The 26166-nt window shown below is 33.9% G+C and overlaps 2 protein-coding genes across 3 annotated transcripts; both read left to right on the top strand.

Moving 5' to 3' along the window:
- The first annotated feature begins 3408 nt into the window (after positions 1 to 3408).
- On the top strand, positions 3409 to 6718 carry LOC130982251 (uncharacterized protein At1g26090, chloroplastic). 2 transcript variants are annotated; one of them, XM_057906164.1, is made up of 7 exons: positions 3409 to 3719; positions 4344 to 4487; positions 4582 to 4656; positions 4771 to 4961; positions 5044 to 5215; positions 5302 to 5721; positions 6308 to 6718. In XM_057906164.1, exons 1-7 carry the CDS (start codon positions 3507 to 3509, stop codon positions 6437 to 6439), a joined length of 1347 nt encoding a protein of 448 aa, XP_057762147.1. In that variant the 5' UTR covers positions 3409 to 3506; the 3' UTR covers positions 6440 to 6718. The 2 variants fall into 2 exon arrangements, with proteins under 2 accessions (XP_057762147.1, XP_057762148.1); XM_057906165.1 differs by having other exon boundaries at positions 6313 to 6718.
- A 1634-nt stretch (positions 6719 to 8352) lies between these two features.
- On the top strand, positions 8353 to 10980 carry LOC130981455 (uncharacterized). Its single transcript, XM_057905051.1, has 4 exons — positions 8353 to 8687; positions 8858 to 9100; positions 9145 to 9825; positions 9993 to 10980. Exons 1-4 carry the CDS (start codon positions 8353 to 8355, stop codon positions 10978 to 10980), a joined length of 2247 nt encoding a protein of 748 aa, XP_057761034.1.
- The last annotated feature ends 15186 nt before the right edge of the window (positions 10981 to 26166 follow it).

A 26166-nucleotide genomic window follows, 5' to 3' on the forward strand; every position in this document is an offset into this window, starting at 1 on the left:
TGCATTACTAGCATTCTACCATGAAGGAATTTTCAACCAAAAATGAGGATCTTGTGGGGGACGACAATTTTCCATCGATAGTTCCAGATGTGACACTGTTACATGATTGAAGGGAAGAAATATGTGGGGGCATGATGGAAAAAGTAGGTCATTCTATAGCTAGATGAAACATCATATTCTTTTGATTTGTTTAAAATTCTCTATAACTTGTCCTCATCTGATCCTAAGTTAATTGAGAGAACCCTTTAAGCGATCTCATGTGAAAAAATTTTATCTATTAATGCATGGTTCCATTGCTTATTTTTTATCAGCAAGTCTTGCACCTAAAGGATTCAGTTAGCATCTGAGGGTTGAACCATAGAAGGAGGAATCGTGAATGGATAGGGAGGAGGCAACCATGGGTCTTTGAATATTCTGATGGAGTCACTAGAGCCAACACTCCAGTTAAGGCCTTTCTCTACAACATTCTTGTCCTCTATAATGCTTCTTCATTCCTATGATGGCAAGGTATCAATTTTCGCTTGTAGAATTGAGTTGTAATTATAATATTTATCTTTCTATATTTTAGCTAGAAGAGAATTAGGTCGAGTAACTAATCTCAAATATTGTTTTTCCAAAAGTGTCAAGTTTTGAGTTTGTAAGTCTTTGAATCCAAGTCCCTCTTTCCTTTTTTGGTATGGACATTTTATCCTAGCCAATCCATGTCATATGTCGTTCTGCCCTTGCTGTCCCCACCAAATCAATTTAAGATACCATGGATTTCAATAAGCAAATTATCCAAAAGCCTAAAACAAGATAAGGTGTAGATGGGGATCACTTCTCCTATTGTCCGAAGTAAGACTTGTCTGTCACCGTTAGATAATAAGCACCTTTGTCCACCCTTATACCTTCTTGATTACCTTTTCCTTAATAGCTAAGAAGGTAGCTTTCTTAGAGCAGTTGATTATGGACAGAAGGACCAAATACTTATCCTGATCCCCAATGTGAGAAATGTTCAAAATAGAGGCTAAAGAGGATTGAAAAACCTTAGGTGTATTATTGTTGAAAAAAATTATGGACTTGTTGAGGTTTACCCTTTGCCCACTGAATTTTTCATAATTAGCTAGCAACTCTAGGATCCTATCATAATCTTCCTCAAAAGCTTTACAGAAAAAGATGGAATCATCTGCAAAGAGTAAATAATTAATAGCAGGGCATCTCTTGGTAACTTGGATTCCTCGAATGAGATAATTTTGCTCTAGCTTATGTAGCAAGAAAGAAAAGCCTTCTGCATAGAATAAAAAAGGAAAGGGGATTGAGGATCACCCTGTTGAATGTCTCTATTCGGTTGAAAAAAAAACTGCAGGGTTAACCTTCTACAATAACAGAATAAGAAACTGTTGTCATCAATTCATGAATCCACTTTATCCAGGTTGTATCAAATCCTATCTTCTCCATCATAAACCAAAGAAAGTATCACTCCACCCTGTCATAAGCCTTACTCATATCAAGTTTAAGGGTCATTTTATACTCAAGACTTCTCTTTTTTCGCTTGATGTAGTGCATATATTCGTGTGCTATCAAAATATTATCAGAAATAAGCCTTCCCTTGAGAAAATCACTCTGAGTGGGCCTATTAGTTTATTCATACACCATGCAATTTGTGAACTAGAACCTTCGAGAAAATTGTATAGAAAATAGAGGATAAGCTAATGGGTCTAACTTGTGACATATCATTAGCATCTGATACTTTAGGAATAAGACAAATATTGGTATGATTAAAGCTCTTTTAAATTTTACCTCCTCTAAAGATACTCTTAACTGCCCAAAATACGTTATCACCAACAACGTTCCAGAAAGATTGGAAAAATTTGGCTGTCACACCATCTTCAGCTAGAACACTTTGAGGGTGGATACTAAAAGTAGCTTTTTTCACCTCTTTTAAAGAGACTGGTCTTTGAAGCCTATGATTCATGTTAGCTATAACTTTAGGCTCAAAAGTCCATAAAATAAGGACCCAGATCCTCTTGATTAGTTGAGGAAAAAATGCCCTTGAAATACTCTTTTGCTATTCTTGCTATATCGCCATTAGCAGTAGCTCATTCATCGTTTTCCTAAAATCTCCAAGTCTATTCCTTTGAACTCTAGATTTAAATTTTCGATAGAAGAAGTTTGTGTTTTAATCTCCTTTTTTCAGCCATTTAATTCTAGATTTATCTTTTCAGTACATCTCTTCGTTCAAGTAAGCTCTTACAGTTTCTGTTTGAACTCCATAATCTCAACACCTCCCATGACTCCCGCTGCTCTCTTTTTCTCAAGAGTTGTCGAGAGTTCTTTAATTTATTTTTTGGAATTAGAAATAGTAGAATTCTGCTAATGAACTAAACGGTGCCTACACAACTTTAGTTTATGGACCAGCTTGAACATAGGAGAACCCTCAACCTCATAGTACCATGTTTTCTTGATTAAATCCCAGATTATTTCATCCTCACACCAACGAGATTGAAATTTCAATCTTTTCTTAGATTTTTTAGTACAGGAGTTTGTGTCAAACAATAAAAAAGCATGGTCTGAACCGATTTCTACCAGTCTGAGTACTCTAGGATTAAAGTATTATTAGAGCCATAATTCACCCACAAGAATTCTATCCAATCTCTCCTAGATCAACTCATTCCTTCCCTTCTATTACTCCAAGTATAAGGTCTATACCCAAATCACATAAGAAATTATTGCTAATAAAATAATTAAAAACAAACATAAATATTGATATTTTAAGACTATTTTCAATCTTTTCATTTTGATCAACAATGTCACTAAAATTTCACATAATAATCACATTATCTTGTAGTTGCGATAGAGTAGTCAAAATCTCAAGAAACTGAGTGAACCGAACTTGTTCATTACAATGAAAGTGAACTCCAAGTAAGTTCCATTTATAATGAAGGAGATATTTGTCACCCCAACTACTATAAAGCAATTTAAACTACTTATGATTTGCATATCATATTGTTTTTTCAAGCAAGAGTTAATCCACCAGCATTATTCATCGGAAAACTATTACTATTTTTTAGCTATTATATCCACATGAGCTCAATTTTCTTTTTACTAGTCGAGATTGATTTTTGGTTTCACACAAAAATATATAATAAATATACATAATGCTTGAATACTATATATTTTAAAATATAAGAAATAATTAACATAATTAAAATTATTAATAAATTTTACAACAAGTAATCATTAATCATGTTTAGTTATTTTTGTCGTTAGTATGAATGTATGATAGTATCTTGGATATCATTTTCATAGTTTAAGAAAAATCATGAGTAAATAACGAAAAGAAATTCTTTTATTTTTTTTTCTCAACTTTTTTTAAAGAAATCACACTTTATAAAAAATTTTGAGGGAAAAAAAATTGGAGGATACATTCCATTAGCAACTACCAAGAAAAGACGAGTAGGCACTAGTCAGTTCCTCAGTTGCAAACTTGCAAATCGTTTTCAATTCATTGTGGAAAATCGGCAGCGATGGGCGTGGCTTCATCTCCGTCGTTTCCGGTTCTTGTAGGACAACGACTCCCCACTTCGCCTTCAACTTCTCCTCTTCTTCGCCCACGTGTCGTCGTTGCGGCGGTTTCTTCGGATTCTTCTCCAGCTTCCACCTCACAAGCCACCAAATTGCTCACTTTCCTAGGCAAAGGTGGCTCTGGAAAAACAACCGCCGCTATTTTCGCCGCTCAGGTACCTCTTGTTTGCAATTTGAGACTTTTTGGTGGTTCTTCGTTTCCAGTTACGCTATGTTTTAGGTGAAATGACGGAAATGAAACAGAGAAAGGCAGTTTCCAAATCTTTCAACTTCAGTTTCAAATACTGATCAGTCTTAAAACTGCATTGCTAGAAGATAAACATTTTTGTTTTATAAAAAAGAAGAGTAAGAGTAAAAGTGCCGATCTGGTTATCGTGGTGGAATTCCAATTCTTTCAAAAGGAGTAATTTTGTTGTGTGATTGTTATAAGCTTTTCTTATATTGGCATGTGGAGGTTGCTTATGATCTGTGACCCGCCCTTTGTGTTTGGATGAAAATTATTTTTTTTTGGATTAATTTCTTTTCAAGAGAAAGGAAATTCATTATAAGTTTAACCAACGTATACTTACAAATTTGTTAGAAAGGTGCATTGTGTCTGAAAGGGAAAAGAAAATAAGATTATTGATAAAGTTGATTATGGACCCAAGCAATCTAATTTCAAATCAACTTTTCCCTTTCTTTTTAATCTTATCCTGACAAGAATTTTTAGATAGTCATCCAACTTCAACAGTAGAAAAGTAGTTTATTTTATTTTCCCTTCTGTGTGCCTGTTATTTCAGCATTATGCAATGGCTGGATTGAACACATGTTTAGTGATACATGGCCAAGACACCACTGCTGACTACCTCCTCAACTGTAAGATTGGAACTGAGTATGTCGAATGTGGAACAAATCTTTCGGCTGTTAGGTTGGAAACAACCAAAGTATGTCCTCTTCTTTTTTTGTGTTGCTGTAAATTTGTCGGCTTCTGTACTTTAGTCTCATTGTCATCGACTGAGTATTGTTTGCTAATTGCAGATGCTTCTTGAACCTCTCAAACTTCTGAAGCAAGCAGATGCACAGCTTAATATGACACAAGGCATACTTGGAGGGGTAGGTACGTAATATGTTATCTACCGTTGTTGTTTATTTGTTTACATGGACATATAATTCTCTTGCCAAACTTTTATGGTCGGGTTGTGCTCTTATTTATCTGTCTTATAATAGATTGTTGGAGAAGAGCTTGGCATTATGCCTGCGATGGATTCGATTCTTTTATTATTTGCACTTGAGAAGCTTGTAGGACTTTTGAGTAGTACAGCTTCAAAGAGTCAAGGCGATAAATTTGATGTGATAGTTTATGATGGTATCAGCAGCGAGGAAACACTGCGGTTCATAGGTGCAAGCAGTAAAGCAAGGTTTGGAATTGCTAATTAATCTTATCTACGCACATGCTCACTCACGTCATTTTCATTTGTATGATATTTTGAGGTTTTGTAGATTGTACTTGAAATATCTCCGAGTATTGGCCGAGAAGACTGAGCTTGGGAGATTGGCTGCTCCTTCAATCCTGAGACTTGTGGATGAAGCTGTAAGAATAAGTAGCAGCAGATCTTACTTTAATGGTAGAACGAGCTCAGAAATATGGGACACTTTAGATCAAATGCTGGAGGTAAGAGTGTACATTGTTGAATATAATTTTACCTTGGAGCAAGACCATAACATTGAAGATTCTATGTTTGATTTTATGTTACCCAGAGAGGATCTTCTGCCTTCTCAAACCGGCAGAGATTCGGTTGTTTCCTTGTAATGGATCCGAATAATCCAACCTCTGTTAATTCGGCAAGGCGATATTGGGGTTGTACAATCCAGGCTGGTGCTCAAGTATCTGCAGCTCTCGGCTTCACGTCTCAGCCGCAACATCTAGAACCCTTGCAAAGAGCAAAGAAAGGTTTCTCACCCCTGCCTTCTGCTTTCATTTCAAGTTTATCCATGAATAGCCCAATCAATTGGAGCAGAGTACTACTAGACACAAGCAACAAAGATGCTAGGCATCTTCTTACTTCCGAAGCAAGTCAATACGGTTATGCTATCTCACCGGTTGAATTTGATTTGAAACGAAAATCAGTTACTCTCTTCATGCCTGGTTTCGACAAATCAGAGATCAAGCTATACCAAGTATGTTAATTCTTTTGCTCTCATGTCATATATTCTTTTTCAGCCATGATATTGAATGCATTATTTTCAAAAGAATTTACGAGAAACGAGGTTAATGTCATGATGCTCTTCGACATTAAATTAATCAAATATGATTTGGTGTCAATCTGAATGGGAGCCTAGGGAAAAGGTAATGGGTTAAAACCGTGAAATCAACCACTTGTTAGGCTCCTTACATTATACCCCTTTGGATGTGGCCTTTTCCTGAATCCTGAGCATTATGCCTTCCGTTTCTGTTTTTTATTTTAAATTTTCAAACAGGTGGATGATGAAATCATAAAAGTCTCTGGTTGATAAATGATCAAGATTGAAAACTAATAAATGATGGACTTACTTCTTGTTTGCAAACTCTGTTCATCTTTGCAAAACATCAAATAGCTTTTATTAATAAAGAAAGAATTAAAAAGATGGTTTGAATTGAAACTTTTTTTTCCCTGCACTTGTCGTGCAGTCTTATATTCTGATTCTTATCTTTCACAAATACTGCGCTTCACTGAAAGTGAAAAATTAAATGGTGCTTAATGGATTCTTTAATCAATAAATGTAGTATAGGGGAGGATCTGAGCTGTTGGTAGAAGCAGGAGATCAAAGGCGTGTTATTCCGTTGCCCCCAGAAATTCAAGGAAAGGTTGGCGGAGCCAAATTCGCAGAGAGAAGTCTTTTTATTACAATGCTATGAGTTCGGATCCTCTAAAGAGAAAGAGATGTGTAAAGTGAATAGCTTTCATTATAATTGATGTTACCTTATTAACCCAAAGAGTGATTACATTATCATTTTATCACTATATATCTCCTCAGTTCATTTCAGAGTATCCAGATTCCATTGCTTTAGTCTTTTTCTTGTTATTGTTCTCTTCACCTTCTATGTATTATGCATGGGCCATGAGCTATGTAGAACGGTTTAATGAATAATCTTGCCAAGGACTGGGCATAGCACATTGCCGTCATTTATGCATCATTTCATCCGTTATATTGGTTTATGCAAGTGGGAACAAATGTATCACCTTTTCTTTCTCCTTTCAAATTTATATGGAACTAGAGTGACACCTGTATGATAAATTAATGATAGTATATAGTATATTTTAAAAAGTATTATATTATTTAAAAATTAATTAAAGTATGTACAAACTAATATTAAATTTGATGTGTTTTTTATTTAAAATATTTTATAATACAAAAAATTTTTATATTGAAGTTGTATAGAGATATATTTTCATTTATTTTTATTTTTGTATTTGTTTTAACTGACGGATTTAGTCTTCTTATATGATATTTATTCTTTTTTTTTTTTGTTAATTTTCGGTTGTTGTTGGAGTTGTTTCTTTCTATCATATGTTCTTGTGGAGACATATTTTTATTAAACTGTTGACTTGTATATATATTTTTTTATTTATTATCTTATTTTTTGTTACACCTTTTTATACATGTTCTTTGTTTGAAGATGTATCTTAAATTCATTTATTTTTTTTTCTTTAATTTCTTGATTTGTATGTCATCTAGGTCTGATGATATTAGTGATAGTGAAGTTGGTTTCTTATAATCAATGAAAAATTTGAGCAATATAAATGATGTTTTAAATAAATGAATTTTTTGTTGTATTACCTGTTTTATTTGTTATAGTAGAAATTGAGTTTCGGTATTTTTTGTTGGGACAAATATCTTGATAATAGTGTATTGTTGAGAACATAGTTTAAATCATTTACTTTGACTTTAAGTATAAGTGTGAAGTTGTATAAATTTTTCAATTAGGATGGTATTTGAGTGTCATTGCTATCTTGGAGTGTAATTAGATTTTAGGTAGTTGTGTCCAATAATTTTTTATTTCTCTTTCAAATAACATAAAAGTTGTTATAGCACTTTGATCTAAAACCTTTAATTTAATTTTGAATCTATAATAATTATTGAATTAGTAATTTGTAAATTGATAGAATTTTTTATGATAGGTATAATTTGATAGAATTTGATGAAATTTTGTATAATTTGAATCTGTAATATTTTTTTATGTTGTAGTACAAAAGTTTTATTTTTTATATTTTTGTGAGTTTTTCTTTGATATCTATTTATTCTTCTTCTCTTAGTGCATACAGTTTTTTAATATATATAATAATAAGAATAAACGTTTTTAGAATATTTATTGTTTGTGTATATATAATATATTAAATAAGCTATTTTTAATAAGAATAATTTAAATTACATAAAATAAAAATACATCTTAATAATATTTTAGGGTAAAAAACGTAAACAAGTCAAGGAGAGAACAATTTGACACAAATAAGCCAAAGAAAAATCTGATTCATCAATCAACTAAAGCACATTTCTATGTAGTTCGAACTCACTTTCCATGTAATTCGAACCAAATAGGTTCGAATTACACATTGTAATCCGTTGCCACATAATTCGAACCAATCTGGTTCGAACTCTAACTTGATAATTCGAACCAATTAGGTTCGAATTACACTCCTCAAGTAATTCGAACCAGCTTGGTTCGAATTACACAGACCATATTTCGTACTAGGCTGGTTCGAATTAGTGAGGACCAGACCTGTATATATATGGTGTGAACGTGATTTGCTATCATTAAAGGGGGGTAAGATGGCTAGTGAGGAGAGTTTCGTAGTGTTGGTTCACCACAGAGGATCCATTAAAAGGAAAATTCGTTCTGGTGTGAAGTTCACTGATAAGGATCCTCTCTGTATTATCGTCAGGCCTACGACGAGGTATGAGGACCTTATTAGCTCTGTACTGCTGAAACTTGGTCTAGAAGGTGTGAAACGAGTTAAGAAGTTTTTTTATCGAATTCCAATCACGGTGCTCCAGGAAACCGTAAAGTACGATTGTTTCACGATCGGGAGTGATGAGGACTTGCAGGTCATGTTTCATTGTCGCCGGCAGTTTCCAAAGGTGAGGACACCAGAACTGTTGGCAAAGTTGGTTGACGCGGTGTCCAACTCGGGGGTTCGAACCGGAATACCACCACTTTAGCCACGGTAGCCGGTTCTAGCTCCAGACCTGCCATTGCATTTTCCTCTGTCCCTGCGTACGAGCCACCCGTCCAACCTGTCGCCTCCCCTTCGTTCGCTGTTGATCTCAACGGCAGTGTAGGCGAAGAGGTCGGAGAAGGAGAATATCTGCGGACCTCTTTACAGTGTGCTGCACCGGATGGGGTTGGAGATGGATTCTTGGATGATCCAGAGGACGATGATGTCGAGCCGGATATGATTGCTGATGACAGTGGCGATGATGTTGGAGCAAGTGAGCCTGCTGGGGCGGGCGGTGGTTCTAGCTCTGGCACGCAGCAGTACCCTCCATATTTTTCCTCTTTGGACCTGGATGCCATGAGGCAAGAGGGGGGGTTCCTGGGCAGCCGGTTGGATTTGGCGCTAGAGATGCTGAAGGGTCTGCAGGTTTGACAGAGTTTCAGGTTGGTCAGCAATTTCCGGATAAAGAAGAGGCCCTGTTAAGTGTCAAGACTTACAGCATCCGTCGAGGGGTACAGTACAAGGTCGTGGAGTCTGACTATCGCCGGTATGTGGGCAAGTGTTCTGAGTTCGGCAATGGATGTACATGGTTGATTCGGCTCAGTCTCCAACAGCGCAAGGGACTTTGGGAGGTCAAACGTTACAACGAACCACATACTTGTCTCGCCACCTCCATTTCCAGCGACCACAAGAGTTTGGATTACCATGTGATATCGGCATTCATTATGCCAATGGTTAAGGCTGATGCATCCGTCAGCATCAAGGTGCTCCTAAATGCCACCGCCGCACACTTTGGGTTTAGGCCGACTTACAGGAGGGTCTGGTTGGCGAAGCAGAAGGTTGTTGCCCTCATCTATGGTGACTGGGATGAGTCGTACAACGAGCTCCCAAGGTGGGTGTTAGGAGTCCAGTTGACGATGCCTGGTACTGTTGCAGTCCTAAGGACGAGCCCTGTTCGTGTCGGTGGTCAGTTGGACGATTCTCGAGCTTATTTTCACAGACTATTCTGGACATTTCCACCGTGTATCGAGGCATTCCGTCATTGCAAGTCCCTAGTTAGTATTAACGGCACCCATCTGTATGGCAAGTATAGGGGACCTTGCTAATCGTGATTGCACAAGACGGGAACTCCAACATACTCCTTGTTGCATTCGCATTAGTCGAGGGTGAGAATGCTGAGTCGTGGTCCTTCTTTCTCTCCCACCTGCGTGAGCATGTGACACCGTAGCCGGGTCTGCTGGTTATCTCGGACAGGCATAACGGCATCAAGGCCGCGCTTGAGGCTCCTGACGGAGGCTGGTTGCCTCCGTCTGCATACCGGGCATTCTGCATTCGACATGTTGCAGTAAATTTCGCCCTCACCTTCAAGGGCAAAGACGCAAGGAGGCTACTTGTGAATGCGGCGTACGCTAAGACCGAGGTCGAGTTCCATCACTGGTTTAATATTCTTAGGTCCGAAGACCCGGCGATGTGTGACTGGGCGAACCGAATTGAGTATTCGTTGTGGACACAGCATTGTGATGAGGGGCATAGATTCGGACACATGACGACGAATATATCTGAGTGTGTGAACTCTATCCTCAAGGGTGTCAGAAACCTTCCTGTGTGCTCGCTAGTGAAGGCAACATACGGAAGGTTGGCCGAATTATTTATTCACAAAAGGAGAGAGGCTGAGGCGCAGATGGAAACCGGACAACAATTTAGTCAGCACTTGATGAAGTGTATAGAGGCCAACTTGAAGACGGCTAGGTGCTTCACGGTTATTGTGTACGACAGGGATAACTCCGAGTTCACCGTCGCAGAGACAACTCCGACTGGTTCTTTCTCACTGGGTAGCTATAGAGTCTCACTTGCATCTCACACATGTGACTGCGGATACTTCAAAGCACTTCATTTTTCCTGTCCCCACACACTGGCATGCTGTGCCTACTCACGGCTTACTTGGGAGCCTTACGTCCACCAGGTGTATCGTCTTAGTTCGGTCTTCAGTGTGTATCGGATGTGTTTCACACCTCCCATTCCGGAGGGTTTCTGGCCACCATATGACGGGCCGACTGTCATCCCTGACCCCAATAAGAGGCGTGCGAGAGAGGGTCGTCCGAGGTCCACTCGGATACGGATCAATATGGACGAGGCAGATCCGAACCGCCCAAAGAGATGTGGGCTTTGTCGGCAGCCCGGCCACACACGTCGGAGTTGTCCAGAGCTCGGAGGAGCAGAGCACACACGGGGACATGATTAGGTGTATTGGTGGCTTTGGTACTTTTGTTATTTCAGTTTTGCGTTTAGATTCCACTATTATCGGTTTTCTTACTTTTAGTTGGTGAATGATAGAATTTGTTAAGGTTAGTGCGATGTACTTTGAATTGGATTTTAGTTAATGAATATGTTCTGTCTCCGAAGTTTTAAACGAAATGTATGTCTAATGCACACCAGAATAAATAACTGTATGAGTTTTATTAAGACAAGATGCGGAAACTATGTTCGTAACTTAAATTGCTGTGTGGAACGAATTCTGAGTAATTCGAACCATGTTAGTTCGAATTACTTGGTGACTATTTCTTCAGTGTAATTCGAACCTAATTGGTTCGAATTATCAAGTTTGAGTTCGAACCAGATTGGTTCGAATTATGTGGCAACGGATTACAATGTGTAATTCGAACCTATTTGGTTCGAATTACATGGAAAGTGAGTTCGAACCATATTGGTTCGAACTACATAGAAATGTGCTTTGGTTGATTGATGAATCAGATTTTGCTTTAGCTTATTTGTGTCAAATTGTTCTCTCCTTAGTTTGTTTACGTTTTTTAACCAATATTTTATGTTGTAGCACAAACATTTTTTTTTTGTATTTTTTATGGATTTATCTTTGACATCTACTTATTCTTCTTCTCTTAATGCATATAGTTTTTAAGTAACATCTATATATAATAGTAAGATTAAAATTTTTAAAATATGTATTCTGTGTCTATATAATGAATAAATTAGTTTTAATAAAATTAATTTAAATAGTATAAAGTAAAAATATTTGTTAATATTTTTTAACTCATTTTGTCAGTTAATGTCTCAAGTGATACAAATTTAAAATAATGTTAGAAAATGATCAAAATTAATTCTTTAACTTAAATAGCATATTTAAATAAGTATGATCATAAAGATCTTAAAATATAATTATATGTAAAATATTACAAAATAATAAAAAAGTATAAATAGTAAAAATAATAAGAGTGTTTTTTCTCATATATTTGTTTTAAAAATACAATAAATATTATTATTTTGTATGTAATAATCTAATAGAATCATTTTTAAATAAATAGGCTCTTTTTCATTTGTTGGTGTAAATGTTTCTTGTAGACGAACCACGAATTATGAAATAAAGTAATATCGGTAAGAGTCTTAGTTCCTATAGTTTCGCGAAATTTTCAATTAGGTTCCTATATTTTTTTCTTTTAATTGAGTCCTTGTACCAATTTTTTTTCTTTCAATTAGGTCCCTTTTGGTAGTAATTGGCTTAATTATATATAGGGACCCAACTAAAAAAAAATTGGTGCAGGGACTCAAATAAAAAAAAAAAGTGTAGGGACTCAATTGAAAAAAAATTAGTGCAGAGATCCAATTAAAAAAAAGTATAAGGACCTAATTGAAAATTTTGCGAAACTATAGGAACCAATAGAATAATTAAACCTATGTATAATATATAAATATGTCAAATAACATAAAATTTGAATAGTTTGTAACTTAAAATTTATTATGATAATATTATTATGACATTTTTAATGTAGATGTTTATTGTATTTAATTAATACTTTATATTTCTATTGAATAATAATATGTAATAAATTAATTAATGAAAATTATGGTTTTAATTTTTTTAATTTTTTTAAATTTGATTGGTTGATTTTTAAATTTTCTCAAGTAAACAAATGTGCTATCACGATATCATTAGAAAAGTAAAAATGACTTAAATCTAATGTATAAAAATTTTGATATCAACTCTTATATAATAAAAATAGATAAATAAATTGGCATAAGCTGTTTATTTACATTTGAATTTATTGTTGAGAAATACAAAAACCATATGAATTTTATATTTTTGATATAAAAAAATCGTGTGTTTTTTAATTATGAAAATTCTATGGTGTAGTCGTGTAGATCACCAAATTTATCTGCACATTAGGAAGGCACGTGGAGTGGTTTCATAATGGACGCATGTCAGTCATAAATTTGCTGAAATAAAATAAAAAATATTTTATTTTTACAGAAAACTAAATCTCATTTTACTTTTTTGTTCTAACTTTTTCTTTTTGTGCTTAAGGCAAGTTTACTATTTCTAACGACGAATTTTGCATAATGCATGAAGTTCGTCGGATCTTTCGACGAACTTCGAGTCACTACCGCCCATAAAATATTATCGAATCTAGTCAGTCACAAAAATTACTTATATGTTGTATCTCATTCTACTTTCTTTTTTTTTTTTTCATTTTCAATTTGTTTATGATTTTGTATCCTTCTTTGTTAGAGTTTATTGATTTTGCATTTTGTATTTTAGACATAAAAACAAAAAATATGATGATAAATGTAGTATAAGAATAAGGACTAATTTTACTATTTTGTAGAAAAATCATGGAAAATATTCCACAATGAGAACTAAACTCAAGGTAGGCTGAGTCTTGCTCTTTTTAGTTTATATGAACTTCTGATTGTTTGACTGATTAGTGTTATTTAATTTTGTTTTCTTTTTCTTTTTTTTTTTGTTTTTGGGTATAGTTTCATTATTTTGTTACTCCTTTTGTTATGTGGCTGTGCTCTACAATTGAAATTCATTAGTTTTTGCAAAGTTTAACATACAATTGACTCCAAATTCAATTTCATGTGAAACTAAGTTTGTTGTATGTGCCGTTTCTTCTTAAAAAAAATATACTTTTTAGCCTTTGTGTTGTTCTTTCTATTCAACAAAATTTGAAATGTATTTTATTTTTATTTTTTTATTTAGAATATTATGAAAATTAGTAGCACCCACGATGAGAATTGCATGATGTGTTTTTCAAGAATAGAGGATTTGGTGATAACAACATACATGAAATTTCTTGTAGAAAGTATCGGCGAAGTATTCCATAATAAGAACTGAACTAAGGGAGGGTAAATCTCTTGCTCTTTTTAGTTTAGTTTGAACTTCTGAATATTTATATTTAGTTTGTGCTGATTGTAGAGCTTGTTTGATTGATCTGTGCTGTTTAATTTTGTTGTCTGCAAGGATTCCAAAATTTTCAATCTCAATTATAAATACCTTTTGTAATGTCTGTCAACAGTTTAATAGCTATATGTAGATTTGTTACAAAACTATGAAAAAGAGTAAATTTAGTGAAAGTATAAATATTAATAGATTAATTAATATTTATTTTGTTGAGGCTGATGCAACAAAAGAGAAAAAGATAAAAGCGTGATTGGTACTTAGTCTATAATAGGGTTCCAAACTACAATCACATCCACAGTTGAGAAAATACCTAATAATAACAGAAATGGTGGAAAGAAGAGAAAATTCTACCTACCAAAAGAACCAAAAGATTGGTGCTTTGAATGCAAGGATGGTGGAGAAGTCATTGTATGCGATCGCATGTTTGTACCCTTTTGTTTTTGAAGGGAGTTAAAATGATTCAGCTGCTTTAGTTTTTTTTCTTTTATAATTAATCAATTGTAATAAGCTCCACCAGTTATGGTATTGTATGGGTTGACTTTGATTTTTTTTTTTTTTTACTTTTAGAAATTGTGTGAAGGTTTATCACTCTGATTGTGTTCCTGTTACTCTTAAGAAGGACAAATCTTGAGTTTATGGTAGGCCATTTCAATATTTTGATAATGCAGTAGAGTTCGTGTTAGATAGCCAAACGTGATTACTGATTAATCTTCCTTTAAATGGGAATATAAAATAAGACTATAGATACTAAAAAAACGCTTAATATTCTGTGAGTATGAAACTGTTTACCATAGTTCTAAAAACTAGATCGGACTATTCGGTCGAAATTGGTCCAATTGTGAACCGACAGCATTAATAGTCTGGTTAACCACATAAAACTTCAGATAAAAAATTGGTGATGAGTCGCTGAACCAATCGAAAACTAGCCAGTTGGACTGGACTAGAACTAGCCAATTTGGATGCAACAATGTGGTTTTTCGATTAAGTTTAAAAAAAAAAAGCAATCACTGAATCACTCGAGCATGGTTCTCACTCACCTTACTTAAGCAGAATTGTAGATAGATTGAGAGTAAAAAGCCCCTTTCTCCAACCCTAGCCTTTCTTGTAGTCATGACCACCGTCTGTTGCATACAAGGGCTTCTCTCTTCGTACTGTCGACATTCCCCAAGTCTCCAACCCCTTCTCTCTTCTTCCGCGAGCTCGGCCCATCTGTTGTCTTCATCTGCTCGCTGTTGTTTGGTCAGCGTCATCTTCGAAGGTCAGTGGCTCAGTGTTCAATTGTTATTCAATTGTTGATAAGAGGTTATTGGAGGTTTAGAAAGTTTACTGAAAACGAAGTATTAAAGTCCCAACAGAAGGGATGGAAGGGGAATAAAAAAAGAATGACACAAAAGGATACACCCCAAAAGACACAGCGGAAACATAAAGGATAAATAAGAGTTTTTCTACTAGTCCTCTTAGAAATTTATTCTTAGCAGCCTAGGTCACTGGAAAGGATTACCTACTAGACCTTCAAAGAACCTGTCCTTGACAACCTAGATCAGAAGGATGAAAATTGAAAGAGACTAATACACATAATTACCTTAGTCTTGGATACTTCAATCTTCTTCATGCAACAATCAAAGCAAATCACTCACCTCACTTAATCATACTAAATAAACATGCATAAAGCAACTGAAAATTTTATTTATCAAAGTTATGTAAATTGTCTCATCAAAGGTGTTTAAATAGGCCTTAACAAACTAACTAAAAGATAAGATAAGAAAACTCAATTTAAATCTTCTAAAGATAAGATACTAATTTAAATTAGATTTTATCTTATTGGATTAGATCAGATTTGATTTAAATTTAAAATCCTAAAGTTATGATAACTAATTTAAATTAGATTTGATCTTATTAGATTAGATCAGATTTGATTTAAATTTAAAATTTTTAAAAATACTACTAAGCAAATCACATGTCAAATCTTTCAACAAACTCTAACAGCAAAACAAATTAAAATAAAAGCCTAATAAATTTGAAAATTAATAGTAATTTATGCCTCCCACTGAATTTGAAAAATATTATTGGGCTTCTTGCTGTCTTAACTTAACCCAATGGGCCTTATGAGTTGTCGCCATTTCAGCACCACTATTTTTTTAGACGAACTCATGGTCTTCTTGATGTCCAAGACCAACATGATATAATTCTTCTAGTATTCAAATCTTTGAACGTGACGAGATTACCATTCTATCCTTTAGTTCTAAAAGGACAAAAGTGCCCTCCTGACCACGTATCATCCTCTCCCTCTTCAAAAAGATTTGTCCTTGAATCTGCATATATATCAAAGGGAGAAAAATTAGAGATACTAAACACAGGTGGACTATCATACCTACCAAGGAAGTTATGCTTGCTGGAATTATCCTTGATAATTCCCAACACTCGGAATGGACCATCTTCTCTAGCAACAAGTGTTGTTTTACTATGAATGAGAAGCTTTTCTTGCCTCCAAGAAATCCAAACCAATCTCTGAGTTCAAATACCATGATTTGATAGCTCCTCTCTACCCACTAAATTGTGGCTATGTCCCTCATGTGTATAAGCTCAATCTTTTCAACCATACTTTCACCATCTAAAGTAACACCATTACTCAAAGGTAAACATAAGAATTTCAAAATAGTCAAAGACTAAAACACATTCAGAGATTTACAAGGATAATAACCAACAGAGTTATAAATATCAGAGTTATGAGAACACTCAATATCTCGCACAGAATTATCCAAAATAGGCTAAACATGCAAGATATGCTCATCCAAATAACTAGCATAAATTAGCACAAACTCTTTGTGAAACAACCCAGTAATGTGTGTGGCATCTTTAATATTTTTACTTGCAATTAAAAATATCATCATATTAAATCTATCCACTGAAAAATTAATGATATGTGTACGTTTTCTAACCCTAGGCAACCCAAGTAAAAAAATCCATAGAAATATCAATCCAGGTATGAATAGCAATAAGTAAAGAAATGCACAACATATTCAAGAAAGCTTGAGATTCAACTTTCTTAGATGCAATAAAAATAGAATAAATTCCATCTATACTCCTACGTTTATGAGGCCAATAAAAATATATAGATAACATATGGAAGATTCTTTTTATTCCACTATGGCACTTTAAATCAATATTTTCATAAGCAACAGATATAGAACAAAAATAAGATTTAGTTGCATAAAAATTCTTCATATAATCAAATACTAAAAATTTAGGAGTAAGAGTTGTGATCAAATCATACCTCATGGACAATTCATTAGCAATCAAGTTATCATTACCTTGTCCAAAGTGTGCAATTAGTTGTCTTTCTTCCTTTTCATCCATATTAATGCCTCTATAATTGATCAGTGAATCTACAAAACCTTGAAAAGTTGACATAAAAATACTAGGAATTTCATGGTTAGATATATGAGAAATTAAAGAATCTTTGGAATTCAATGATACTAATGCACTCTTGTCTGCTAGAACTTTCTGGATCTCTCTCGCAAGTGTGTGTATTGCTCTCAGTGTCTTTGTCGCTCATTGACTCCTCTCTCTCACTATTCTCATCTCTCAAAACTCTCGCTTTCAATTAAACATTGATCATTTTTACTCAAACACTAACTCTCTTTCTCTGTTTCTTTTCTCTCTTGATTTGTAAACTCCTCACATCCCAATGACCCACTTGAGAAATTCTGCACTTTTGGATTCTCCAAGTACACATCACCCTCTACATCATACTCAATAAATTCTTCTGTCATTGGCTTGGAAGAAGAATGAGAGATATGCTTAGGAAAACTTGTCTTCTTATGTCGATCCATAATATTCTTCTTCATCTGCTCCAACTCAATCGCAACATTGACTAAATTCTCAATGGTTGTGCAACAGTAAAGTTTGACATTATCTACAATGTCTTTATTTAGTCCAATAAGAAAGTGTCTCATAAGAACATCTGAACACTTTGTAATATTAGCCTTGGTTCCCAAAGACATCAACTCCTTAAGGTACTTCATTACTGATTTGGAACCTTATTTCAACTTACGAAGCTGTTCAAGAAACTCGTTGTGGTATGATGATGGCACAAATCGATTTCTCATGATTTTATTCATCTTCTCCCAAGATTGAATTGGTAGTTTTCCAATCCGTCTTCTATTTTTTTCTAACTCGGTCCACCAGACAAGGGCATGATCTGAGAATTCTACAGCCATTAGTCTTATCTTTTTCACCTCAGAGTAGTTGTGGCACTAAAATATGAGCTCCATCTTCCGTTCTCATTCCAAGTAAGCCTTAGGGTCACTTCTGCCCTTAAATTCTGGGATGCACATTATGATAGCATTAATGTTACTATCAATATCTTCCCATTGTCTATGACATCGGGATCTGGGTGTAGCCTTTTCCGCATACTCCACAGAATGATTATAAATAGATTCTCGGGACCGCACTTGTTGACTAGAGGATAAAGAATTAAGACTTGAAGCCATGTCATTAAGACGTTGTTCAATCCTTTCTAGTATGCCATTGATTGCGTTGACGCAGAAAGTCAGTTGTGGATCGGGGGTCACTTCGTCATTAGCTATCACTGAAGAACCTATGAAAGAAAAGATCTCACAGCACTCTTCTCACGTGTATCATTCGGAATAGGACACTTATGTTTACACTCAATATGTGGTATTTATCCTCTGTTGAGCTCACCACTCTTGTCTTTCTCCACTTTTGGATTGCTTCAACAAGTTGCAATTCAGAAAAAGAGAAATTGAGACACCAAACTAAGATAATCTAAATGATAGAGACGTTCAACTTAACAAGAAGACAACCAAAGTATGTGACAAAGGAAGGAAAACAATAAGTGATACTAAGATGACAAAAACTATAAAAATTGAATCCTAATTGGAACTCAAAGGAAATTCGAAAAGGTAAAACATCGTTTAAAAAATTGATGTTTTTTTTTGTGTAGCAGACGTTGACGTAATTGGAGAACCAAAATTTAAAGATGAATTTTTGTTTTTTTTTTTACTTTTTTTACATCTTTTTTATATTTTTTTTATAGATCTTGACTTTAAGATATAATAATTGCAGAAATGCAAAATTAAATAAGAAAATTCGTTTTTTTTCACTCTGAAGTAAATTTATAGACATTGAAGAGAAAAATAAAGATATTAAACAAGACCCAGAGAATGTGTAGATAAATAAGAATTTACCTACGACATGTAACTGATACTAGATGATAAGGGTTTATTGAGGGTTTAGGGAGTTTAATAAAGACAAAGCATTAAAGTCCCAACGGAAGGGTTGGAATGAAAATAAGAAAAGAATGACACAAAATGACACACCCCAAAAGACACAGCGGAAACATAAAGGATAGATAAAGGTTTTCCTACTAGACCTCTAAGAAACCTGTTCTTAGCAACCTAGGTCACCAGAAAGAATTTCCTACTAGACCTTCAAAGAACCTATCCTTGAGAACCTAGATCAGAGGGATAAAAATTGAAAGAGACTAACATACCGAATTATCTTAGTGTTGGATCCTTCAATCTTCTTCATGCAACAAGCGAAGCAAATCACTCACCTAATTTAATTACACACAAAAAATGTGCATAAAGTAACTGAAAATTTTATTCATCGAAGTTGTATAAATTGTCTCACCAAAGGTGTTTAAATAGGTCCCTAACAAACTAACTAAAAGATAAGATAATATAACTCAATTTAAATCTTCTAAAAATAAGCTAACTAATTTAAATCATATTTGATCTTATTGGATTAGATCATATTTGATTTAAATTTAAAATCTTAAAGATATGAGAACTAATTTAAATTAGATTTGATCTTATTAGATTAGATCAGATTTGATTTGAATTTAAAATAACTAAAAATATTACTAAACAAATCAGAAGTAAGTCAAATCTTTTAACAAACTCTAATAGTAGAACAAGTTAAAATAAAGGCCTAATAAATTCAAAAATTAATTGTAATTTATGCTTCCCACTGAATTTGAAAAGTATTATTGGGCTTTTTGCTATCTTGACTTAGCCCAATGAGCCTTATGAGTTTTTGCTATTTCAGCACCATTGTTTTTTGAGACTGATTCTTGGTCTTCTTGATGTCTAAGACTGAGATGGTATAATTCTTCTAGTATTCAAATCTTTGAATGTGACGAGATTACCATTCTGGCCCTTAACTCTAAAAGGACAAAAATGCCCTATTGACCACGTATCACTTGTTCTTTATTTTTTTTGTTTTTATGCTTTATTTCTGTCTTTCTGAATCGTTGAATGATTATTGTAGATGTTTTGTATTTTTAATTTTTATTGAACAATTATTGATTATTGATTAGTTTTGGTTCTGTTATGCTACTGTTTTGTGTTGTGATTTTAATTTATTGATTATTGATTATTGAATGTCATGATTACTAATTAGTGATGTGCTTATAGTTTTTCTGTATTATATTTTACTGTGTTGTGATTTAATTGTACTTAGATTATGACTAGCTTGATTATTTATTGATTTCAGTTATTAATAATAATATCAACCGAGAAGCATTTTATGATGATAATACATCTGTGGATAATAATTTGATGGCTAATCTTCCACTATGCTCTTGATTATTTCTACAAGGGGTTGTGGTGGTGAGAAGAGGATTGGATAGCATTTTTATCTGGTAGTGTGAAGAGGAGAGGGTGAGAGAGAGGGGGTGAGGATTACGCCAGGAACATTTTGGTATTCCAAAAAAAAAGTAAATTAGAGAAGGATAGTGCATGTTAGGTTTCTTTAATTTTTTCACTGCTTAAAATTTTTTTGTTGAGAATTGTACACGTCTAATGATGTATCTTCTGATATAATGATTTGTTAAACTTTGACTTTTCTGTATCAGTCCAGCTACATTGAGCAGCATTATGTTGGACAATCATTTGGTTTCAACTTTCAATTTTTCTTCAATAGGATTTAGTTGAGTGAATTACATGATGCTACACATCCTGATGTCAATTTTAGCAGTATTTGATGGTTTTAGGTAGTCTACGATTGTAAAGCACCACTTTGATCTTAACTTTTATTTTAATCATTCCTGTTCAGGCTTCAATAGTGTAGCAGAATATAATGACCTTATTTATTTATTTATCTTTTGAATATGATTTTGAACTTTCAAGTGTAATTTGGAATTAAGAGAGCATTGTGTATTTCAGTATTTATGTTAAGGCAATATAGTAATTGTAGGGAAACAGTGGAGCTTGTTCTTAAATTTCGATTAGTAACAAACTAAACGATAAATTGATAATCATAAGGGTATATATTTTTTTAGGTATCAATAGGTCTTATTCTTTTGAATAATAGAAAATCATTTTGTCCTATTTTTATTTTAGTGTTTCTTTATAACTTATTTATTATTTATTATAAATAGTTATTTCGGTTGAACCACAGTTAAACTGGTTAGATTAGTGAATTAATGAACCAATAATTAGAGCGGCTTGATAACTAGTCTGATTTTACTTATTTTAGAACCTTGTTGTTTACCTCTCGTTTTTATCTGATAATGTTTATTTGTAAAATATGTTTCATTTCATTCTTCTTATAGTATGATAGTACTTTCTAAATTCTTATTGTTTGACTTCATAATTGTCCATCTGTGTTAGTTTAGAAATTATGGAATATATTATAAATATTATAAATCAGTAAGTGGCATTTAGTCTTCCCGTATCCCCTCCTCTTGTTGACCTTTATTCTAAAGAGGATTTCAATTCACTAACTAGGAAAAACTTTTTTGTAAAAAGTATCGGAAAAATATTCCACCTCTTGCTCTTTCTAGTTTGCTTTAAACTTTTAATTGTTTGCATTTTGTTTACTTTAAACTTATGACTATTTAGACTTGCCATATTGCCTATAATATAATTTGTTAAGCCAACAGGATTGATAATATAGCAATGTGTATCACTAGTTATTCTAGAATATGTATATGAAAACTAATTTTGTATTTTGTTTTGTGATTTTACTAAGATTTGGACTTCTTATCAGCTTCTGCATGATATGAATGGCTTTCTATAAAAGAACAGAGATTTTAAGTGCAAGGTTTTTTTTTATCATAATTTAGCTATCCTTTTTCTATGTCTATAAGATATGAATAACCGGTGCCTGGCTGTTCAAGAAGAATCTACAAGTTCAAAGAAAAATATATTATTTCTCCTGGCTCGTCATCTGGAAGGTCAAAATTCAGAACCCACAAAACAAGCTGTAATAATTGTAAAATCCGAATAGTTAATAAATAATTAATTCACAAATTAATATTTATTTAAGAAAATTAGAAAATTAAATTTTTTAGTTTAATGTGATAGAACTACTTAAAATAAGAATTTTGACACTAATTTTAAAGAATTTGACTTAAGATTGGGCCGAACGGATAGAACAGAACCCAAACCAGACCCGTGGGCCCAACTCACTCACTTAAACAAATGAGCTCAGCTCATTTCTCTCTCTTCATTCATGCAAAATCGCTGAACAAGTTCAGCAAGGGGGAAGAACACCTTCCAAAACACAAAACCCTCATTTGATCTTCAATTCCAAATAACTTTTGATCCGGAGTTCTAATTGCCACATCGTTTATGGCCACGTGATTGCAGCGTCGAACTCTACAAAGCTTAGTATGTAATAAGGTGAGGAAACTACATTCCCATTTTCTATTCTCTATTCTCCAATTCAAAAATTTAGTGTTTGGGATTTTGAGATTTTGATGTTTTAATGTGTTTAGGATCAATCTAACTTGAGAAGATTATTGAATTGTGATCCTATAATATTTGGAGAATGTAAGAACCCTAACTCTCTTATGGATTTGAGATTTTGAGTTTAGGAATTAATTATAGTGATATATGTGGATTAGATTGTATATTGCTGGTGTAAAAATCAAATTGGAGGTTGAATTGGTGAAGTTGGAACTATTTAAGGAAATAGAAGCTTGAGATCAATTTCGAAAGCTAGGTTCATTGGTGAGGGGCTGAGGTTGATAGCTTGTGGTGCGGGGAATGCTTGAGGTATTATGGGTTTATCGAAAAATCGGCCAAGGCATGATTTCAGTTTCTCGTATCTAAAATATAATGTGTCGTGAAAAGTTAGGCAAGTGACCGTAAGATAGGAATTAAATTGTTGATGTTGTTGATTGGTTGAGATGGATTATTAGGTATGTGATTAATTGTTTTGGAGGTTGTGATTGATGCTCTTGTTAATGATATATGTAATTTGTATATGATATTGATTGATATGCATAGTGGTTAATGAATTTGAATATTGTGGAACTTGAAATATTGAGTTGAGATTGATGAAAGTGGAGGATTGGTAAGCTGTGGGATGAATGAGGAGGTTGAAAATATGAATCGAGAGTGTTTGATGCTTTTATGGTAAGGTTTGGGTTGGTTTTTAAAAGGTTTAGAATTGGTTTGTTTTTGAAAGTGGAGGTTTGTAAAGTTTAATGAAAACTATGATTTTGCCCAACTTTGGTGGAGCATAACTTGGCCTCCAGACCTCTAATTTTTTTCAAATATGTCTAGAAAAAAAAATTTGGTCTGAGAGGTTTACACTGTTCGAAGAACGGAGGAAAAATATTTTAAAACGAGAAAGTTATGCGCGATCAAATTTTGTGTGCAAAACAAGAATTCTGGGCTTAGCATCTTTTTGAAACTCCTACTATGCATGCGTATGTGAGGAACACACGCGACGCGGCCATTGGACACTGTCCAGAGGGCTTGCATATGCGAGATGTGTGTCGTCGCGTACGCGAGAGGTCCAAATCTTAGAGGGACGCATACACGAAAAGTGACATGTGATGTGAGCATACGCTACGGGTTGTGCTCCTCGCGTATGCGAACAGGGGGTCGCGTACGCAAGCCTCTTTTTTTCCAAAACCTTGATTTTTTATTTTTAATGTATTTCTCCAGCTTTCAAAATCCTTTTTACTCTTGTTTAAAGCCTGGTAGGTGGATTTTGGGTAATGAAGTACAATGAAGGCTGTGAGAAAGGTAACTTGTTGATGAAGAAAGAGGTGAATTAATGATGATTCATGACTGATAATGATTATATGAATTTACTGATGATAATGGCGGAAGTGATGTTTATGTTATAAGCTGGATGGATATATTGATAATGAATTATGGCTGATTATGAATATATGATGATTATTGATTGATTATGTGGTTATTACACTTCCAAATATCTGAGATACGAGTATCCCTGGGTGAAAGCAATGGCTTGCCACCACGTGCTCTAGGTTAAGACTCGATACTCTGCTGACCCTATGTCGTAAGTGTGGCCGGACACTTAGACCTTTTTGGTGAGCTCACCCCTGTGGATATACACCAATGTGTGTTATATGATTATGAATGTTTATGAATTGAGGTTTGGAGATGCGCAACAGAGGGAAAGTTCAATGGTTAGCTACCAAGACTTGTCGCGTTGGCTATATAACCGACAGATGAGACTCATCAGCCATAGGATAGGTATGTATCATATGCATATATGATTATGAATGGTCTATTTTGTTTGGAATGCCTAACTGATTGCATAAACTACTTGCTACTTGTTTATCTCCTGTACCTGAATCCTAATAGTGATTTTCTTGCATGTATTAATTGTGATTGAAAAAAATGATTCCAATGGTGGTTGGGAGGTTCGAAGGAGTTGGAAAGGGGAGTATTAGATAGTATGAAGATCCTTAGTTAGTTGCCAAATTTATTTTTGGTTTAGTTATATTATAAGATTAAATTATATGTCGAAAGTTTTAGGATCGCTTTCGGCTTTCCCGAGACATTATATGTTAGAGATGTGGGCACTGTTACCATACTGAGAACCTTTGGTTTTCATCCCATACATATTTTGTGGTTTTCAGATGCAGGACGTGAGGCACCTCGTTGAGGCATGCTAGAAGCTTCTCACAGCGAAGACTTTTGTATTTTGGGACTTATTTTTGGCTTACGTAGATTCTTATTATCTCCACCTCTTATGTATATGATGCTTATCCCTTTTAGAGGTTGATTTGGAGAAAACAGGTTCTGTAAACTATATTTTGGGTCTTTTGGGTTCCTTTTGAATGTACGTATATATGTATATATGTACTCTAGCCAGTTATAACTTCGCGAGCCGAGTCAGAAGCTTAGTTATTTGTATCTTAGAACTCTCCTCTTATGTTAGATATAATTAAGTGTTGCTTTATTCTTATCCTCCTCGGTTTACGTTTACTGCTAATGTTGACGTGAGTGTTACGCTTTTCCGTTTAACGCTTTTGTTTTAACTTTCTTTCAAAGGCTCCTAGATATAAATCTTTTTCAACTTTATATATATAATTTTACTTTTAGAGGTTGTAATACCTCACCACCTCTATTTTATGACTTAAGCATAAGACTCTGTGTGATAGGGTGTTACAATAATGTTATCGTGAATACGTGTTCCTTGGTGTCATGTTATTTTTTTTATTCTTTTGCAGTATGTGTTCAATATGTTTTGGATGAGGGCTATGATAATGACAAGGATGAAGATGACAAAGGATTATAACTGATTTTTTAGGATGGTTGAACATGATGTATCAATACACTTGTGTTTATGTTTTGAATTGACTTGCTTGTTTTTAGTACTTTTCTTTTAGTTTGATAACATGATAAACTTGTTTATTTTTTGAAATACTATTAATGTTCTAATACAAGTTTGATTTCAACTAAAAATTAGATAAAAGTTTGTCTTGATTAAATTTATATTTATTTTGTATAAAAACAGGTTTATTTTGTTAGAAAAATCTAAAAAAATATCTAAAATAATTTGTTTTTAATTTGATAAGAATATACTCACGCTTTAAAAGTGTGGCAATAAGTTTATATAGGCACATGAGTTAAAAAGTATGGCCATAATTCAAATCTAAGTACGTTTAAGAAAATATGGCTGTATGTTCATCAGAGAGCACGTTTAAAAATATTACTATAGAATTATACATAAAGCCACACTTTTAAAGCGTGGTAATAGTTAACGGTGCGACAACAAAGTAAGCATGGGCATAGCTCAATAAAAGAGTGCCAATAGAAAAACTGGCGCACTCTCATATGTGACCCTTGCAATGTGGTCGTAGCTAAAAAATCGTAGCCACAAGCTGTGGCTATATTTTTTCTCACTTTTTGACACATGTTAGAAGTGTGACAAAAGCTTTTTTTTAGCGTAAAAATTGAATTACAATTTCATATAAGTGCTTAGAATTTGTTTGCA

Source organism: Arachis stenosperma, chromosome 5 (genome assembly GCF_014773155.1).
Source record: "Arachis stenosperma cultivar V10309 chromosome 5, arast.V10309.gnm1.PFL2, whole genome shotgun sequence".
NCBI lineage: Eukaryota > Viridiplantae > Streptophyta > Magnoliopsida > Fabales > Fabaceae > Arachis > Arachis stenosperma.

What these genes read in the sequence shown, in the direction of transcription:
- LOC130982251 (XM_057906164.1), top strand. Translation starts at nt 3,507, where the DNA reads ATGGGCGTGGCTTCATCTCCGTCGTTTCCGGTTCTTGTAGGACAACGA. An exon ending in CCGCTATTTTCGCCGCTCAG is followed by an intron (nt 3,720 to 4,343) that starts GTACCTCTTGTT and finishes CTGTTATTTCAG; the next exon opens with CATTATGCAATGGCTGGATT. An exon ending in CACAAGGCATACTTGGAGGG is followed by an intron (nt 4,657 to 4,770) that starts GTAGGTACGTAA and finishes GTCTTATAATAG; the next exon opens with ATTGTTGGAGAAGAGCTTGG.
- LOC130981455 (XM_057905051.1), top strand. Translation starts at nt 8,353, where the DNA reads ATGGCTAGTGAGGAGAGTTTCGTAGTGTTGGTTCACCACAGAGGATCC. An exon ending in ACACCAGAACTGTTGGCAAA is followed by an intron (nt 8,688 to 8,857) that starts GTTGGTTGACGC and finishes TCTCAACGGCAG; the next exon opens with TGTAGGCGAAGAGGTCGGAG. An exon ending in TTGGACCTGGATGCCATGAG is followed by an intron (nt 9,101 to 9,144) that starts GCAAGAGGGGGG and finishes ATTTGGCGCTAG; the next exon opens with AGATGCTGAAGGGTCTGCAG.